This window comes from Crocodylus porosus, unplaced genomic scaffold (assembly GCF_001723895.1).
Source record: "Crocodylus porosus isolate Cpor-Errol unplaced genomic scaffold, CroPor_comp1, whole genome shotgun sequence".
NCBI lineage: Eukaryota > Metazoa > Chordata > Crocodylia > Crocodylidae > Crocodylus > Crocodylus porosus.
This window is the reverse complement of record NW_017728914.1, coordinates 33023696-33041766: the sequence shown is the minus strand read 5'-3', so window position 1 is coordinate 33041766 and position 18071 is coordinate 33023696. Positions and strand designations below refer to the sequence as shown.

Sequence of the window (18071 nt, the reverse complement as noted above, 5' to 3'; positions counted from 1 at the left end):
TCCAGTTATGCCCAGCGTGGCAGTGGATTTACAAAGTGCTGATTTACCCCAGTTTTAAACAAAGCAGCTTTCTGCCTAAGGGGGAAAAAAGCTTGTTAGGTAAGGTGCTAAGGGTCCTTTTACACTTCTGACTAAGGACCCCTGCTGGAGCTCAGTTTTAATTCTCTGGTATCTTTACACGACACAAGAGCTGGCCTGTTGAATGGAAGCTTCTTCCAAAATATCTTTGGAGTGGAGGAGAAGCAGTGCTGCCAAACGGAGGGCACTGGGTTGAAACTAGGATTGTTTTTCTTCACTCCTAGTAGTCTGCTAAGTGACCTTGGACAAACCACTTCACCACCCTAGGCCTCGGCTTCCCCCACTGTAAAAGGAGCCTTCCCTCCTTTGTGTAAACCCTTTGGGATCTCGTGATGACGCATTCTCAGAGCTGGATGGTGATGATCATATCGCACTGAATATTTGCCTTGAGATGCATTCTGAAGATAGGCTTGTCCTTTCCTGAGCCCAGTTATAAGGCTTTACCTTCTCTGTCTGGGTGGAAGGTGCCACATTGAAACATGGCCTTCAGTACCAAGAGGGGGCAGGCAACATATGGCTGGTGTGCTGTCTCCTGGGTGTTGGTGGGATTAAGGCCAACAGAAAAAATTTTCCTTAAGGAACTGAAGGAGAGAAGAAGGGCTTCCATTCAGTTGTCTGCATCTGGTGGAGAGTGCCTGCAATATTTGGCTTAACAAAGGCATCTTTTGGGATTTTTTCTGGTGGACAGGCAGTCCAGCTACCCAACGAAGAACTGGGAAAAATGCTATTTGATTTAGCTGACTTACTTTGAATAGGAGGCATTAGAGAATGAATTATGAGCTCCAAAAATGCTATTGAAGCAGAACAGTCTGTACCTGGATGTAAAGGTACAGGCTGGATATAAAGATGCAATTCCTCTAGGTGGGCAAGGTAAATTTGCTTTTTCGGGAAGCAAGAAAGCGTTGAAGGTAGCAAGCATGGGAGGTGCTGAGTGCACAGTGTTTGCTTGCAGATTAATTAAACAGATCTGTCAAAGGAAACATTTATGGTTGCCTGCCTGTTAACTAAACTTTCTCCATTGAGTCTGCTAGAGGGCAAGTTTCTCTGCACACAGAGGAAATGATTGCCTCGGGTGTCTGCTTCCTAATCCCTTGTTTGATTTTTGTGTAATAAAAACAAAGAGCAGCAGTGTTGAGTCTTTGGGACCCTTTGTTTTGCCTCGGCATCAGTTGTACAATATGTACCATTTCAGAAGGGTGGCAGAGGAGGCAAAAGGTTCAAAAACCCATTGCTCATTTTGGGCGGTGTAAAATGGGACACAGGGTGATCATAATTGAAATGATGCTGACGCAGAAGGACATGGTGGAAAACATGTAATGCAGGAGGCTCCAAATACCCAGTTTGTCCCGTATGTTTCCCAAGTAGATATTTATGGTGTTTAGGTTTGTTTGAAGAGGGGCTATGATCTCTCTGGGAGCTGAAGTCCCATGCTGATCTGTGTAAATAATTACATGTATCTTTATTAAAGCATTGTACGGTTCCAGGAAGCTTAACCGCTTGAATCCCACTGGGATGGGATTCAAATCCACAAATTGAGCACCAATCATTCGATCATCATATCTGCTGGTTTCTCCCCCTCTCTTGCCCCCTTCCAGCACAGTGTGTTTCTGTATATACACCTAATACCTGCTTTATTGGCAGATCCTGTGGAATTTTAACTACTGTTTTATTCTCGTGGAAGATTAAGGTAGTAGATTAATTCACTCCTTTAACCATTTCGCAACACGGTTCCCCTCCAAGTCGGACTGGTGGAGACCATTCAGTGCTAGCTTGTTGTCTGGGTCACGCAGCCACTGGACGGTTCGGGGCTAGAATTAGTAGATGTCGCTGCAAGTCACAGAATCGATGAGTCGGAAGGGACCTAGACAGATCATCTAGTCTGACCCCCTGCCATGGGCAGGAATGAGCGCTGGGGGTGGGAGTCCGGAGCACGTGGTGCATTGTCAGAGCTACGGAAGAGGAAGCTGACATACCCATCCACCCTATTTTTGGTCCCAGACAGAACTATTATTAGGCCGTTTGCTTTGATAACACAGAGTTCATCTTTACTTAACCTTTATAACACATCCCACAGTGAGACTGCAAAACCAGCTTTTTCTTAATGCCCACAAAGCTACCTCTTTTTGGGGTGGGGGAGTAGGGTAACAGCATACAATGGGAGGGGTCCATTGCCCCCTTTAGTCCCTGCTTTTCTAGTAGAGCCTTCAGACTCCAGCAGGGGTTCTTGTATCCAAAGCAGTACTTGAATCCCACCAAATCCAAACTTGCAAGTTCAGACATGTTCATGGAGAGGGGATGCCCCCCAGGCAAGCCTATAGCTAGGACAAGTCTCCAGGGAGATGTGGGTTTGCATCCCCTTGGGCTGAGAAATTAATTGAATCAGCATTTCACGTCATGGGAAAGCAGTAGACAAAATATCAGTACTGTGCCCATCACACTCTTAAAGGGAAGGAAGGGAGTGAGACTTACATCCATTCTTTCAAAGAACTGAATAAGCCTGTAGGAAGGGACCCTGGAGGGTCCTTCCTACAGCTCTGAGTGAGGCATCTGAGTTGTGAGAGGGGCAGACTTCAGATGCATGCCTGACTACCTATATGACTTGTTGGCTAGGTCTAGGTGCCTCCCCATTCAGCCTGGCTCCTCTTGGATCACAGTCCAAGGGGTCTAACTCTTAAGTGTCTCAGGCCAGATGCCTGAGGAGTTCTTAATTGGATCTTGCTCTAACTCACTGCAAGTTGGAGTTTTAATGACTGCTAACTCAAACATGGCCCACCATCCCTGAGACTAGGCCTCTCTTCCTGGTGAACGAACCATTTGAGGTGGGATTATACATGCATATACCTTCTTCCACCAGTTGACAGTTCTGTGCAAAATGAAGGACAGCAAATCTTCAATATTCCTAAGTGTAGCACCGTATAGCAGTGGGGTGTCTTGGAGCCTGGGGTTCAAATGTGGGGCTTCCCAGCTTGCAGTGCTGTACCCAGATTTCCAGACCAACTTGGTGAACAAAGCACAACTATTTAATTGGGTAACTGCTGAAGGTAAAAATAAGTTTGGCTATAGTCCAGTCCTCAGCGGACACAGCTTAATTACAGCTAAGCGCATGATACATGGGAGAAGGCAAGCAAGGTGAGGATGTTTGAAGTGCAGGACCACACTGAACAGTTGTGGTACCAAACACATGATTGCTTTCAATCCTATACTCTCCTAAAATAAGGATGCAACAAAGTTAGGAGTTCTTATGCTTATCTTTCCTCTTTTTTGTACTGGTCAGTGTTTTAAAGAGAAGGTTAATTTTTGTGTGTACATTATGCTCTTGATTGGAACTGAATTATTTGCAAAAGAATGGGTAATAATGCAGACAAGACTTTGCTCTTGGTTTTTGTCTGGTTGTATAGACTCGCACGTGTTTCTAACAGCCATTTCTCTGTTCTGTCTCTTCTAGGTGGCCACTTCTTTCACCGCAATTCTCTCTCTCCTCGAAGCCTGGTCTATGAGAGTGAATTCTCAACAATTGAGCCAGTCTTGGACATATACGATGAGAACAAAACTTGAAAGGAATCCATGTTGGGTGTCGGTTACTTTTCCTTTCTCCATTTCCCACTGCTATTGTTGTGTACTCTTCCCATGGATGTCCTTTGTCTGAAGAGGAGCTGCTTTTTCCAGAACATGAACCCTGCTTCCAGGTTACAAAGATGAAGCTCAACTGAGGTGGTTTCTGAAGATGTCTCCTCTGAGATGATAAGGTGCACGTACTGGATCGGCCAGTGAAAATCACTGCGTTAAAGTGCAGTTAGATGCATTCATCCAAGCCATGTCTGTCCGGAAGAGGCTTTGCCGTGATCCTGAGCATTGAGTTCTGTCCTGAAGACATGTCTCAACCAGGCGCATGCCATTCCCATTTTTTAGTTGTTCAGCTATTTGCTGGACTCTATCAGACATGGGACTGGGGGGAGGAGAGGATTGCAAGTTACTGGTAAAAGCACTCCCATTTCTCTTCATCCTCTCCATTAACTCATTGTGAAATGTTCCCTTTCTTGAAGGGACTGGTACAAGTGCATTGACTTTCTGACTATCCATTTAATTCTGAGCAATGGCAAAACAGGCTGGCATTAATGCTATGGGAGAAACTACAAACGCAGTTTTCAGAAAAAGATTGCAATAACCGATTCTTCAATTTTGGTTCCTGTTGAAGCTGGACAAAAGTTGCCTGTGCAGAATACAACTGCAGCCTCTCCCAGGCCACCTGTCAAGTAACTCTCTTGAATGCAGGTGTGGTGATGATGCTCTTTGGACTAGCATTTGAATTTCCTTCAAAGCATCAGACTTCTGGAGAACTGCACGGGAGTCTCGATTGCTATCCTTTTGGTTTTTAAAAAATCCACCAATTTTTTTCACTGAGATTTTTTTGAAAGCCAACATGTTGGCTTTATACAGAGAAAAAGGCTTAAGCATCTTATCCTGTTCTCTCACTGCAGCAGTTAAGTAACAAACTCCTTAAAGCTATGCCTGTTCCTGCTGACATCAATAATGTGAATGCAGAAAGCAGAAGAATCAAGAAAAGCAGCAACTGCTTTGACACTTGGCAGGGAAAATCAGTGTTTTTTTTACCAGTGTGACACAAGCAGTGTAGGGAAGTGAATGTTGTTTTCAAGTTTCTGAAAGAGTAATGCAAAAATGGAAAGCAAGAAGAAGAAAGACTAGATTTTTCTAAACGAGCAGTTAAACGTTCCTTTTGAAGCAGACCTGGAGAGTGAATGCGTGCATTAGAAGGCACCTTTTCCTACCGGACACTGCATAGTTGTTTAATGAATGTTAATATTTTCTTCATTGCAGTCTGAGTTACTGTAGGTGTAGAAATGCATTTGTGTCCTTTGTAATGTGAAAAAAAGCTTCACTCTATATAGAAATGACTTAGAACAAATAGCAGAGCAAAACAAGAGGTAAGAAATGTCCTGCTATCTTTTAAATGTGAACACCTGCTGCTGTGGATGGGGAAACTTGCCCTCTTGGTCTAGCAATGAGTTGTCTCAGCCCACATCTTCAGCTGATGCTTGGTTCAGCTTTGACACTAATGCAGATGTGGAAAAAAAACGAACAACTGCTATAAAGTGAGGAAGGTGGTCCTCTTCAGCGATCAAACTTTGACTTGACGCTGCTGCTGCTGCTGAGTCAGCTTTATTTAATCTCTGATCATTCTAGACTTGGTGGCACAGAGTTTAAAGAGATTTAGCTCTTACAGCCCCTTGTTTACATTTGCCAAATAAATTTTATCGTATTCAAGTAATCCTAGAAACTCTTTTGTAAAACCAAACTTTGTAAGAAGCACAGTTTTAACGCTAAGCTCTCCCACAAAGCACGGAGAATGCAGAACTGAAGGCTGGGAGAGTGAGGAGGCCAGTCCTGTTCCCCAAAGTAATAACAAGCCAACCATCAGCATTTGATTGTTCCTCTTTTAAATCTGGAACATCAGGCAGAAGTTGGCCCCGTTTAAAGTCCTGAAGCTGATTTCTCAAGCTAGAACTCTGTGACCTGAGTGGTTTATGAAGTCCAACATCAAGTTTGGATGCAGTAGGAGCCGATTGGATCTCGCTTGTGTTCGTGATTGTGAATGATACCTACAGGCAGATCCATAAGAACAGCAAACTTTCCCAAATCAGGCAAATGCATAGAAGTAAAATCCCTGTCTTTCATGGACAGAAGGAGTTCTTCTAGAGCTTGTAATATTAAGGTGAAGTAGTCAGATTACACTCTTAGTTACCTAATGCTCCATATAAGCTTCTGAGGTTTTGCCTGTTCTGCTGATCCAGCCCCTGGATGCAGCCTGCAAGCAAATTTGCTATGAACTGTGATTTGCACTAGTGCAGTTTACTCCAGTTTTATGCAGCGTTACAATGCACTGTGCAAATCCTAGCTTACAGCAGCTTTTGTGAGTCTAATGTAGGCATTTGCCCCAGTGCAGCTCTGTTGGTGGCTGGCCACGGTGAGCTGTAGCCAGGGCAGTTTTCCCCGTCGGTAGACAAAAAAGCCCGAGCAGCATTTGGTGAGGTGCAGTCTCTCCCTAGCTTTGAACAATGTTGTTTCCTATCTTGGCTTTAAAACCCATTGCCCAAGTGAACAGCAAAAACAAGAGACAAAACCCATCAATATTCCCAGGGACCTGGCTTTTGGAAAGTGATATTTATCCTCTTAGGCCAGTGATCACTCGCTCTGAATGCCGCGGGCTTATCAATCATTGCTGTCTTCTGTGAAGTCAGTTTTCTTGCATCGCTTCGATGGATTAGTTGAAACTTGGCACTAACTTCTGAGGTTTTAACTAAGTTGGCCAGTGTTGCCAACTCTCATCATATTTAGCAAGTTTCCTAAGACTGGCTGCTGGCATCATCCAAGTCAGTGAAAATCACTGCTTTTTTAAAAAATCAAATAAATAAGAGGTAGATATCCAGGTCCAGCTGTGGTAATTTATGCCAGCTAATGCCTTGTGATTGTAGGAAAGAAAAGCTGAAAAACATGAATCCTAAAGGCACAAAAAACAAACAAAAAAAGGAAATAAAATTTAACAGAAAATGTTATCAGTGTTGTCAGATCTTATGGGTTTTTTTAATCCAGTCTTGTGATGTTGTGGGACCTGACTCATACTTTTTGAAGACCTGGACTTGACAGCCAAATTTAAGAGCGAGTTGGTGCTGCAACAAGTCACATGAGTGAACTGAGGGGTGTGTTGGTCCGACAGTTATAACTGATGCTCGTTTGGAAACCTCCAAGTATTGGTGAAGCTTAAGTGCCAGTCCAAGCACTGATCCCTGAATGCATGTCCTATCGTGGTATTCTGAGAATCCTTTTACACTGTCACATGAAGGATGTGAAAGAACCAGTGTAGGCGACATGGCTTATTCTTCTGGGATGTGTTCTTAGGCCTGAGGTTTCCATAGTATTTTGAAAAGAACTGGGTGCCAGCATCTTGGTGTTGCTTCCCCTGCTGTGACGCTGCACATGGTTGAATCACTTCAGACGTAAAATACTTGGTAAACTCCCAAAATTTGCAAAGTGCCAGTCACCAGGAAGTAATTTTTAAACCAAAAGGTTTTAGAGACAAGCACCAATATTATGGATTTCATGGCAGTTCCCTTTTCCTTGTACTTTTTTAAGAAATGGCATTTCCCCTCCGTTTTTACAAATCTGTGAATTTCAGGAAAGTTTTGCATGCCTCCCTCCTCTCCCGAGACATTTATAAAATCAAGATTTGCTTGCATTTTTAAAGGATACTCTCCAGTTAAAGCTAGTGTAAAAACCAGTGTGGTGGTGGTGTTGTTGTTTTTTGTTTGTTTTTTTTACTTGTTACCAATAATATCATCAATTATTAAAACTTGAAAGCATGTTCAAATCTAATTTGCCTTGCAACAGCTCTATTTATTTCCATCATTAAGCTTGGGCAATGAAAGCCGACTTAGGATTTTTAACTTGGATACTGTGGTTGTATTGAACAAGGCTTAACTTGACAGAGGCCCTTTTTGTCAGGTCTGCTACAAACAGTAATTGGCTCATCAGTCTACTGCATTTGTTCTCCACTATCAGAATGTTAATAACTGAGCACAGACTTAAAAGGAGTTGTTTAAACAACAGGTCTGATGAATCTTTTGCTTTTTTAACCCCATCCCTAACTTGTAGGCCTAAATTACTAGCCAGCATTACTTTTTGCTGCATTCATTAAGCCTGTGAAATGGTTAGAAGCAGGCACTCTTCCATGGAGCAAACACAGGAATCAAATATATATGGAAGGGATTCTGTATGGGGAAAATATTAAGCCCTGCTAAAAAGTCCACAGAATTAGGGCACAGATAGTCAATCAGGACAATGTGATGGTGGGTGAGTGTGTGCGTTTCTAGAGGGGCAGGATTTTTGAAGCACTCCATTGATAGTGTCACTAATGAGAGCTTTGTTTGAAGTGTGGTCTGCCGGTACGATGGGGCCCCTTGAATTCTTGCGCCTGCAGCGTGTCTTCCTTTCAAAGGGCAAAGTAGCAGTACTGAGGCAGAAGTGAAAAGTTTCTACAGCAGGTTTGAACAGCAGATGCCTACAACTGATTGGAAACAGTCAGTGGGAGGGAAGGGTAGCTGCACCTCAGGATCAGTCCTCAGAAGGCAAGTTTATCTGCTTCAGGTTAGAACTATAATAGTCAGCAAAATGTTCTGGTTGTGTTGCTGGTGAAAGAGACGTGCCAGGGCTGTACGCTTCTGCAGTAGCGCATCAGCTTCCAAAGATGCGCAGGTGCTGGGGAAGCGAATGAAAGATGAAACAGGCTAACACGTTGTTAATGGACTGCTATTCCTTCCTGTCCCTGCTAAGACTTGCATGATCACACCAGTAGGTGAAGATGTAGTTGTCAGACTAGTGTCACCGCTCTAGAGAACAAAAGCTTTCCAGGACAGGCTCCTTCACATCTTAATACCTGTCTTAACAATCTCTCTTGCTTTTAAAGAGATTGTCAAAGCAGTTGCACAACACCAGTACTGTAGAATGACATGCTTGGACTAGCTGCACGGTCTCAGCCAAATGAAAGCCAGAACAATTGGGTACCAGTGAAAGAAATGACCACAGTACTTCCAAACAGATTATGAAGCATCTGCACTCTTCCTCTCTGTTTGAACGACATTGGACAAGCCAACAGAAGGTTTTACTGGGAGGTTTGGCATTCTCTCCTTTACAAAAATGGACACAAAATTTACTGTGAGGAGCAGGTGATTGAGCAAGTTAACTCAAACAATTGTAGTTCTCATTTAAGCTGGTTCAAAAGCTTGGGAGAACAAATGACTTTAGCCTACATTTGAATACAGAAACAGCCACTCTGACATGCTGCAGCAGAGACCAGGGCAGTTAATTGTCCAGTCTGCATGTGGCCAGTGTGTGTTTAGGGTTAGAGCACTGCCCTGTACCTGAAAAACCTAGGCTGAAGTACAAGGGCAGCAGATCCTAGCGGAAGTTCACTTCAGGCAGCTCTGTGCAAGCTGTTTGCTGGTGCATGGGAGCAGTTAATGGTTAAATTACTACTTTTTTGTGTGTTTAGGAGTTGTGCTTTTTTTTTTTTTTAAGAAACTTAAGCAAATCTCCAAATCTAAGACCTTTGGTGCCAAACACCTAATATATGCAATCCAGTTTGAGTGAGGGAGGGTCTCTGCCCCTGCTGGTGTGTTTCCAAAAGGAAAGAAAAGCAGTTGGAACAGGGAGACCCTGGAAATTTACCTTCCCACAGAAAGCTGGAGCAGGACTTTCTGTTAAGTATTCCTTAGATGCTAAATTCATTTGTGCAGCTTGCCTGGAAAGTGTGGGTTAATGCTATTTGGTGGGGACTGAAAAAAATGCAGCATGCAAGTCTGAGAATGAAACCCTGACCTTACGGGAAGTGGTAGGGTCAGCATTTGACCCATTTTCCATAGACCACAAAGTCTGTTCTCTCACTGAAAGTTTTTTAGCAAACCGGGCTCAAGAGTAAGGGGAGAGGAGCGTGCACATGCATGTGGGTAAAAGTATTTTCAGAGAAGCTAGCATGTGTAATATTTGGGGTGGGGAGTCAAGGTGGTGCAGAGTTTACCTCTGTACATGTGTTGTATGAAGTAATTCAGGGAAAACATCAAAAAACTGTCCAGTACTCCCTCGTTGTGCTGTCTAGTGACTAGCAGTAATGCTTAGGAGCTGGCTCCGGCTCCAGCATCAGCTGCCTTTAGGAAAGTCGTATAACCTCCGTTTAGTGGTCGTGGACCCACAAAAATGCTTATGATATTCCCTTACCTCACAGGGCCATCATGAGAGTTAACTGCTGTTTGTAAAGTACTTTGAGATCTTGTGATGAAAGGCTCTTGGTACATCTAATACCAAGTAATATCATTCGACATTGCTTTTCAGCCTTCTGTTTAATAGCTTCTTTCAGTAGTCTGCAGTGGTCCCGTGTATTCTTAATCCTCCGAAATTAAATTTCCCCTGCCCTTCTTTGTTAATAGCCGCATGCTTCCTTCTGTTCTGGAGAGGGTGAGGTTTCCAGATGCCTTTAGGAACGGCTCTGAATTTCAGTAAGATGTAAGTTCTTGGCATGCTTTTGAGAATGACCCTGAGTCCCCTTCCTGTGTGATGAAGAAGGCTTTTATGAGACAGACGCACATGAATATTATGAAGAAACGGGGTAGAGTTCATTTCCTGTGCCCGGCTCTCTGTTGTGGGTTGAGATGACGAGATACATGCCTGTCACATGGCAGCGATCTGTAGCCACCATGTCAGCAGCTGGGGTTTTTTCCCCATTTCGCAGAACAGAATTAAACAGCCAACAGCACAGGTGTGCATGCAAACGCACGCACACGATAACACACCCTTAGAGTGACATCTTAGACACGGCTCAGGCAAACCCACAACGTGCCGTCTGCAAAAGAGAGGTTCGTTCTGCTCTCTGTTGGACATCTGTCCACTCCCGCTGTCTGAACCCAGCAGCTTTCTCATCACACAGCTATTTCGTGTTCTCCTAACAAGCGCCAGGGTGGGCCTGGCTCTAGTGCCCAAGCCCTGCTCCTGTTGTTTCGTTGTCAGTGCCGGGCAGGGGTGTGTTATTTCTCCTAGGGCGGGAATAGCTAAGGTTGCCAGGTCCAGATGGCTAGACATTGTGCTGAGAAACCCGTCGCCGTCACGGTGCAGCTGTCTGTTTTACCACCGACCGAGTGAAACGGCGAGGAGCCTGCAGGATGAGTCAAGGAAGCTGAAGAGGCACTGCAGCCTCTTGCTGTCTTGCGAGCTGGCTCCTGGACTCCCCCTGCGACGGATTTTGGTTGTGTGCAGTGACATCTAGCGGGAACAGCAGCGTGGAGCCACTTGGAGACTCAGCTGGAAAATTGCTTCATTGTCCTATTTTTTCCCCTCCTTCCTCTGCTTGTTAGAACAATGGAGACACCAGTCCTTTCGTTTTCTCTCAGTTTGGGGGGGCGGGGGGTTATGCTGCAGTTGCTCAGATCTGAAAAACGGACACCTCGCTTTGACAGTGGGTTTTCAGTGAAACAAAGCATGTTCCCCGAGTCAGCTTTTTTATCTGACAACAGTTGTCAGGTTTCTACCCGCCTGGCTCATGCCCTGCTGACTCCCTTCCTCAGCTACTCTCTCCCTTCCCTGCAGCAATGAGTCTGTTCCTTCTAAAAGAAAAAGAATTAATCCCTCAAATGTGCACCGGGGCACTGCAGCCAGTCCCTGCTGCATCCCTTTCAGTAAAAGTAGTAAAGCGTATAAAACCAGATGGTGGTTCGAGTCGCTTGCTTTGAGTGAGCCTTTCATTTCTCTCTCCCGCCTCCTGAAGATGCACTCAGGTCGGAGGAGCTCTGGATTAACCCCAGGAGAAAGGAATTTGACGCTTAGGATTGTGGAAGTAATTTTTAGGAAGTAATTAGGATGCAATTTGTTGTGGTCATGCCTAAGAGTCCCAATCGTGAACCAAGAACTCATTGTGCCCAGTGCTGTATAAAAACAAAACCAAAAGGCTCCAGGGGGCTTGGGAATAAGTTGGAGTTGATTTTGGTTAATGAAAACTTGCAGCCATTTAGACTGCCAAGTGGTTTGTGTTGCCTAAATGAGGTTTTCTTTGCATTGGAGCATCTCCTATGTTAGTGCTCAGCTGAGACTGGGGTCCATCTTGCTAGATGCAGCACCCGTACGGTAACATCCCTGCTCCACGAGCCCAGCTTGTGCTGCAGAAATTCCCCCCAGCAGCAGACACAGTTGAGGGCTCTGTAGTGAATCATGAGATAAGAACTAGACGCTTACAGGAATTGTATTTCTCTTTGTCCTCAAGCGGTAGGTCAGTAGTGGTCCTTCCGGGGCCAAGGCCAGTAACATTAGCACAACGGGCATTGAAACTTTGCCCTTGCATGCCTGGGCAGTCGCAAGATGTAAATACAGGGAAGGCCTTGATTACCTTTAATCAGTGATATGGAGGGACAGCAGTCATGAGGGTAAGGCATTAGCCTTGAAACCAAGAGGGGTCTGAACAGAGATGCCTGGTTCCTTTGTAGACGTCCGGAGCAAGTCATGCTCTTCATCTGTGTGCCAATCTGTAAGGCGGGTAAAATGCCTACCTTACAAGGCTGATGTGAGGCTTATTTTGGCAATATCTGTAAAGTGCTTTGAACTCCTTAGTGGGAAGGTGCTGTATAAGTGCACACAGTTATTTATTTGCTTGTTCTTGGCTGGTCATAACCTGTCTGATTTATCTTTTTCCATTGTCCTCAGCTTTCTTTACACATCAGCCTCTGAAGAGCTATGGATAATTTTCACCCCAGCCTGTGATCTGTTCTGTGTATTTACTCTGATAGGAAGTTTGCTTCCTTTGCTGCTGTTTGTGTTCTTCTGCTTTTTGTTTGCTTGACTATGGTTGTTCCTAGAACTTGCTTTCTTGGAAGGTTCAGAATACAGGACACACTTGTACCTCACTAAAGACCAGAAGCTCCTTGGCTTAATAATGAACCTTGTCAACAGTTGACAGAAGGCAAATATGATGGAAGCAATTTGACTGCTAAAACATGCTGTCCTGAATCCCAAGTGTTGAATCGCTGGCAATCTGAGGATGAGTCAAATGATGAAAAGTACATGGGTCTCAAGTCATTGGAGACCATCAATTTGCAGATGACAAACAGGTGAATTGCTAAATTGCACTGAATTAGAGAAAAAAAACTTAGAAAAAAATAGCCTCTACTAAGGCAGGGCAGAGGCTCAACAACTCCTGCATACCTCTGCACAGAAATCTCTGTTTTGGGAATTACCTTGGCTCTTGCTTCCAAGGCCAGCAAAGCTTAGTGCATTTAGGAAAGAGGACAAAGCAATCACCTACTCATATTTATCAAGTGTTACAATAGCATCCGCCTGGGAGATGGCTGGCTAGAGAGGGAACAGTGTAACAGTAGCCAGCAGCAGTGGCCTCCTTCCCCTCCACCTCTTGCAAGTACCGAAGGAACACATGCAAAACCCATGCGTGGTTGCCAAGAAAAGGAAATGCCGCCACCAAAATGCATTTGAGGTGGCCTGTTCTTATCCTTTACATCTGCACTTAAGACACCATGGTGATCAGCCCTGTCATTAGCCCTATAGACCAGGGGTGTTGCCCTTTTTGAACAGGTGAAGGGAAATTTATTCCACAGCAGTTACAAGTGGATGTAAAATTCAAAATGCTTCTTGTGTCTTTGTGTCTGTTTGGAATCACCTGTTATTGCCCATGGTTAACTATGCACAGAGTCCACAGAGTGGAAACCAGGCTACTATAGCAGTAGACAGGGAAACCTCTTTAGGAATTTTTGGACTAAAGAGAAAATAAATCAACAGATTTGTGTGTGTGTGTGTGTGTGTGTGCGCACATATGAAATGAAAAGGCAGGTTCTGTGCGTTCCATTTTTTGCCATGGGGTTGACTATCGGTATGATTATATAATCGAAAAATGCAAATGAGCTACTACTACAAGTCTTGCAAAATGATAGTGGACTGTGGCCACACGTAGAGCACAACAGGCGTGTTCAGGTGGCGTGTGCGCCTCTTGACGAGCGGATCTTTTGAGCCCTTGTGAAATTGTAGCGGCAGAACCTTTTGGTCTACATATTTTGATGTAAGTATAATACTGTATTGTAGCTGCGTGGTATATGTCAATAGTGTATACCTATAGGTGGGTTTGCTAATGTAATACATTTCAATAAAAAGCTATTTAAAAACACAAGCTCTCCCTGCTTGGTGTGTTTCCGTAGGTTGGGTGCCTAAGCCTGTGGGAAGATGAGAACATCCCGTTCACTGAGTGTGTTGATTTTTGGGTCAGTTTGGCATGTCTTGGTTAAAGATCCCCTGGCAGAACTGGCTTTATCTCCTGTCTAAGGAACATTATTACTGCTGTGATGGATTGTAGTAGTTGCCTAGAAGTCTCCACCAGTTGGGGGCCCCATTGTACTAAGCAGTGTTTGAATGCAGACAGAATGGTGCCAAAGAGTTTGACGTAGAAGATGCCGTATAACAAGCAGGAGGAGAAGGAAGGATGGAAGCAACAAGAAAAGAAACTTACAGCGCAGTGGAGTTGTGTGAGCAATCTTATGGCAATTGCTAGCGGTAATCGCAGCCCGTCACTTGCCTGGCCATTATCGGGCCATGTAGAGCCTCTGCATGATATTGCTCTTTGATTGAAATGAGCTGATGAGCATACGACAAGTTTCTCAGGTGCCCGCTGTGTGCAGCACTGTGGTGTTTGTACAGTGTTAACAGTCTGTATCACAGCACTTGGCTGCCAAGGTGAGAGGTGCTGTGAAGGTAATAAAATGTCACGATCAAAAAGCAGATGTTGTTTCTACTAAATCTTACCCCTGGCTCCTTTAAATCCAGGAAAGCCCAGGACTGCTGCACAGCTGAAGCAAAGCAATTTTGTAAAACCCTTTGACAGGGTATCTTGCCCTCTCTAGGGCCACTTCCACTGGGACACAACAGCAGTTTGGACCAAGTCATTTACAAAAAGCACCTTTCTGGATTTACTGGGCTGCTAAGCGTCAGAGGTTGCAATTGGCACCACTGGATCTGGACCAGTTCAGGACCTCTAAATCCCATTCATAATACTTTGCCAGTGACTTCAATGGTCACTACTCATTGCCATTGGCCACCCCGCATGAAGGATCCATTACTGTGCCCTGTTCCAAGAAAAGCAAACATTTGCTGTAAATGTGGAGGAGGTGGTCACTGAGCCTCTTTAAAAGAGAATCAAGTTTGATATTCCCATGTGTATGGCCAAATGATTGCAGGCCTTGATCAAAGCTTGTTGTGGACAGCGAAGACTTGTTAATTTGAGTGGGCTTTGGATCAGGGCTTTTGGACATAACTACTTCATGCTGCATAATACTAGATAACAGCACCTCCCAACACCTCCACGTGCTCTCCTTGGCATGGGCCCAGCCACTGCTCTCTGGGTTTCAGTCTCAAATGTGCTCATGAGAATAGCACTGGGCAAACGATACATTTTTTGCAGGATACAGAGCAGCAGGGGCAAGCGGGCTGCCTGTCTTCATGGCAACACTAACTAGCACTGACAATGGAGATGTCTTAGCAAAATCTTAGCGCTACAGGCAAAGGGGCAAAATACTCCATCCTTTCTGTAAGGAAGTCGGTGGCTTCTGTTCCCCAAATCTGCACACATTCTGCTTAAGCATGTGAAAAATAAAATGTCTGTGCTCTGTTTGTATGCCAGCAGAACTGTTTCCTTTAGCAAGCCTCCCCAGATCTGTCAACTGACTTATGATTTATTTGAATCCTTCTGTAAAGCCTGTTTCGTTACAAAAATCTTTGTGGAGTACACTGAAAGAGGCAGCTGATCTTCACCCACTTTCCAAAGGCACCTCACTTGTCACGGATTCCTGGCATTGTCACTGGGAGGCACCTGGGATGGCTAGTCGCAGAAAGTGGTTCTGAGTCTTTGTACGGTGAACACAGGGATTAAAAATGCTACTTGCAGGTGAACACTAACAAAGCTGGTGGACCTGCAGCCCTTCCCCCAAGAGCTGGTACCTCCTCGGAGCAGGGCTGGAGGCATTTGGCATCATTCACCAAGAAACACAAGGACTGAAGGCGGCCTGCTCTACAACATGTGGCCCTACACGTGAAAAGGAATCTTCTTCCTGCAGTATCTGTGCGAGTTGAAGGTCTAGGTTTGGACTAGCATATTTTAAATGTCAGTTGGTGTCATCTGGTTGGTTGTGGCTATTGTCTCAGGACCTCCTTGCTACTGAAGCTTCCTCCACCGCTCCGTGTGCACCAGCCTCCATCTCCCTGTTTCAGGGACTTGCTGCAACCCTCTGCTTCTTCCCTTAGGCCAGACCCCTCTGTGTCTTCCCACCCCCCCCCATACTGGAGTGTCCAGTCCCCTTTCCCTTCACTGCTACAGGGCAGAGAGAAGGTTGTGGTGCATTTACATTTTTAGGTACTAATGGATCCTATTAATTTGCCCTTTGATCTCTAGGTAATTATAGAAGTTCTGGAAGCTCTGACCCTGCTAATGAGATGGCAGGGGGTTAGTGTGGTCTCATCTTTCCTCCTCTGGTTTAGCCATTACTCTTCAGATCAGTAGGGTTCTGCCTCCTGCCGCTTAACACTCCTTGTATCAGATGCAATGTTCAAAAGTTATTGCATTGCATTCAAATGCAGCAATGCTATCAGGTTGAGCACAGGCCCTCAACAGCTCAGTCAGGCAATAAATGTTTATATGATGGTAACATGTGAAGGCTCCAGCTAGGATTTGGGCTCTGAAAATAAATGTTCCCAGCCTTGTGTGGTTTACACGCTCAAGCAAACAAACCACTGCTGCCTCCCTGGGAGCTCTGCGTGTGAGAATGGCAATCACTTTCTCCCAGCATTTTGGAGCTTAGCAGTGGTTATAAAAATAATACAGAAAGCCCAGTAAATTCTCTGTGGAAAACATATGCTGCTTGTCCTCTTCCTGCTTTGTTGCTGAATTTGTCCTTCAAAATGCCGTGGACTAACATGCCAAGGGCATGAAAAATGAGTAACAAAAAATAAACCTGAATCCACAGGCAAAATGGTTCCAAAAAGCTTTGGAATCCCAAAGCTGGAGAGGGAAACTAGTAGGCTGGCTTTTGCCGTTTTCAAGCAGAAGAAGAATATTTCTTCCTACATTCCCAGCAAGGCAAGTAGGTACTCCAGGAAATGTACACCAAGTAGCCAGAAAACCCCACTCGCACATAAACACTGAGAAGGCCAGGGTCATAGGTTTTGCAGCGGGGTTGAGCCCCAAATAGCTTCCTGACAACAAAATAAGCATGTTTCTGTCTCCCCAAGAGACTGGCGCTTCTGCAGGAAACCAGAGATAAAGGCCCAGAAAAAAAGCTGAGAGCAGGAGTTTAGGAAAAAAGGCCACTGCCACTTATAAAGCAACATTTGGCATCTCCTGCCAATAAATTACAGTGTATATGACCGGAAAGAGCATTTAAATAATCAGTGTTAGTTAATATCAGATTCAATGGATCCCAAGGGGTCTGTGCAGGAAGATATTTCATCTGCCTGATATTTTACTATATAAGTGCATTAGTCTGTCAAATTATAGCTGTGCTGGCACAGGGACATTTCAGTTCAAAATAGGAAATCAGCAAGGGTCCAGCTAATGCCCTCTGTAAAGCAGGTCTTGCTGCAACCACTTTGCAGCCGTAGAGGAGGGACAACCAGGTTTTCCGGATTAACCTGTACAAAGAAAAAAAAAAAAAAAAATATATATATATATGAATGGAGAATGCCCTCTCAACAGCCATGAAGTCGCTGTGCTTCCTTCTGTGGAGTGTCACGTTAGCATTAGGGGCTCGTTAGGCTGCTGCTTGCTCCTCCAAGCCGTGTAGATAACTTGAGGGAGACGGCTTGAGGGAAGAGCAGGGGTTGCGTGCGGTGCCGTCCATCACACAGGCGCAGCGGCAGGTGCTTGTAGGAAGGGGTATCCTTGCTCTCTCCGCAGTACATGCGAATAGGAGGACGGGCGTATGGGATATGCAGCACTGAAAGCACCGCAATGCTACAGCTCAAAAGCTCAAGCCTCCAGCCTCCTCCCTGTGCTCAGTTAATGACTTGACCAGGCTATGGGCCATGGGCCTCGTCATCCCAGGTGAGCGACAGACCGGTCCTCCCTTCGTGCCCGCGCTGTCCTCATCACCTCTCGAAGCCCTGCCCAGCCAGGCGTGCCGTCCTCGTGCCCCGTGAAACGCGTCGACAGAAATGCCCTTTGGTGGACTCCTAGTAGCGATGACATCTTTGATTAACCCAACAAGATGTTGTCCGTCCCCCCCAAAGTCTTGAAGGGCAAGCTTTCAGGCCGAACTCCCTTAATTGAGCATGGGAGAAAAGACATTAAAAGTTCTCCTGCAGTCCCTATTTCATAGGATTTCACGGAGATGGGGAAACTCCCCCAGGCCCCCGGTTCATGGGTGGTACCGGGCCTCTCCCCACCCGCGAGG

At 45.1% G+C, this 18071-nt stretch overlaps 2 protein-coding genes across 2 annotated transcripts in view; both read left to right on the top strand.

Annotated features, from left to right (window-relative positions):
- The window catches only part of RNF130 (ring finger protein 130), a 77110-nt gene extending 63586 nt beyond the window's left edge, over positions 1-13524 (top strand). Inside the window, exon 8 of the mRNA XM_019535208.1 lies at positions 3524-13524. Coding sequence (XP_019390753.1) covers positions 3524-3633 — 110 coding nt within the window. The 3' untranslated portion in view covers positions 3634-13524. The remainder of the gene's footprint in view (positions 1-3523) is intronic.
- Positions 13525-16651: 3127 nt separating this feature from the next.
- TBC1D9B (TBC1 domain family member 9B) overlaps positions 16652-18071 on the top strand; it is a 32048-nt gene continuing 30628 nt past the window's right edge. Inside the window, exon 1 of the mRNA XM_019534736.1 lies at positions 16652-16759. Within this exon, the coding sequence (XP_019390281.1) occupies positions 16652-16759 (108 nt within the window). The remainder of the gene's footprint in view (positions 16760-18071) is intronic.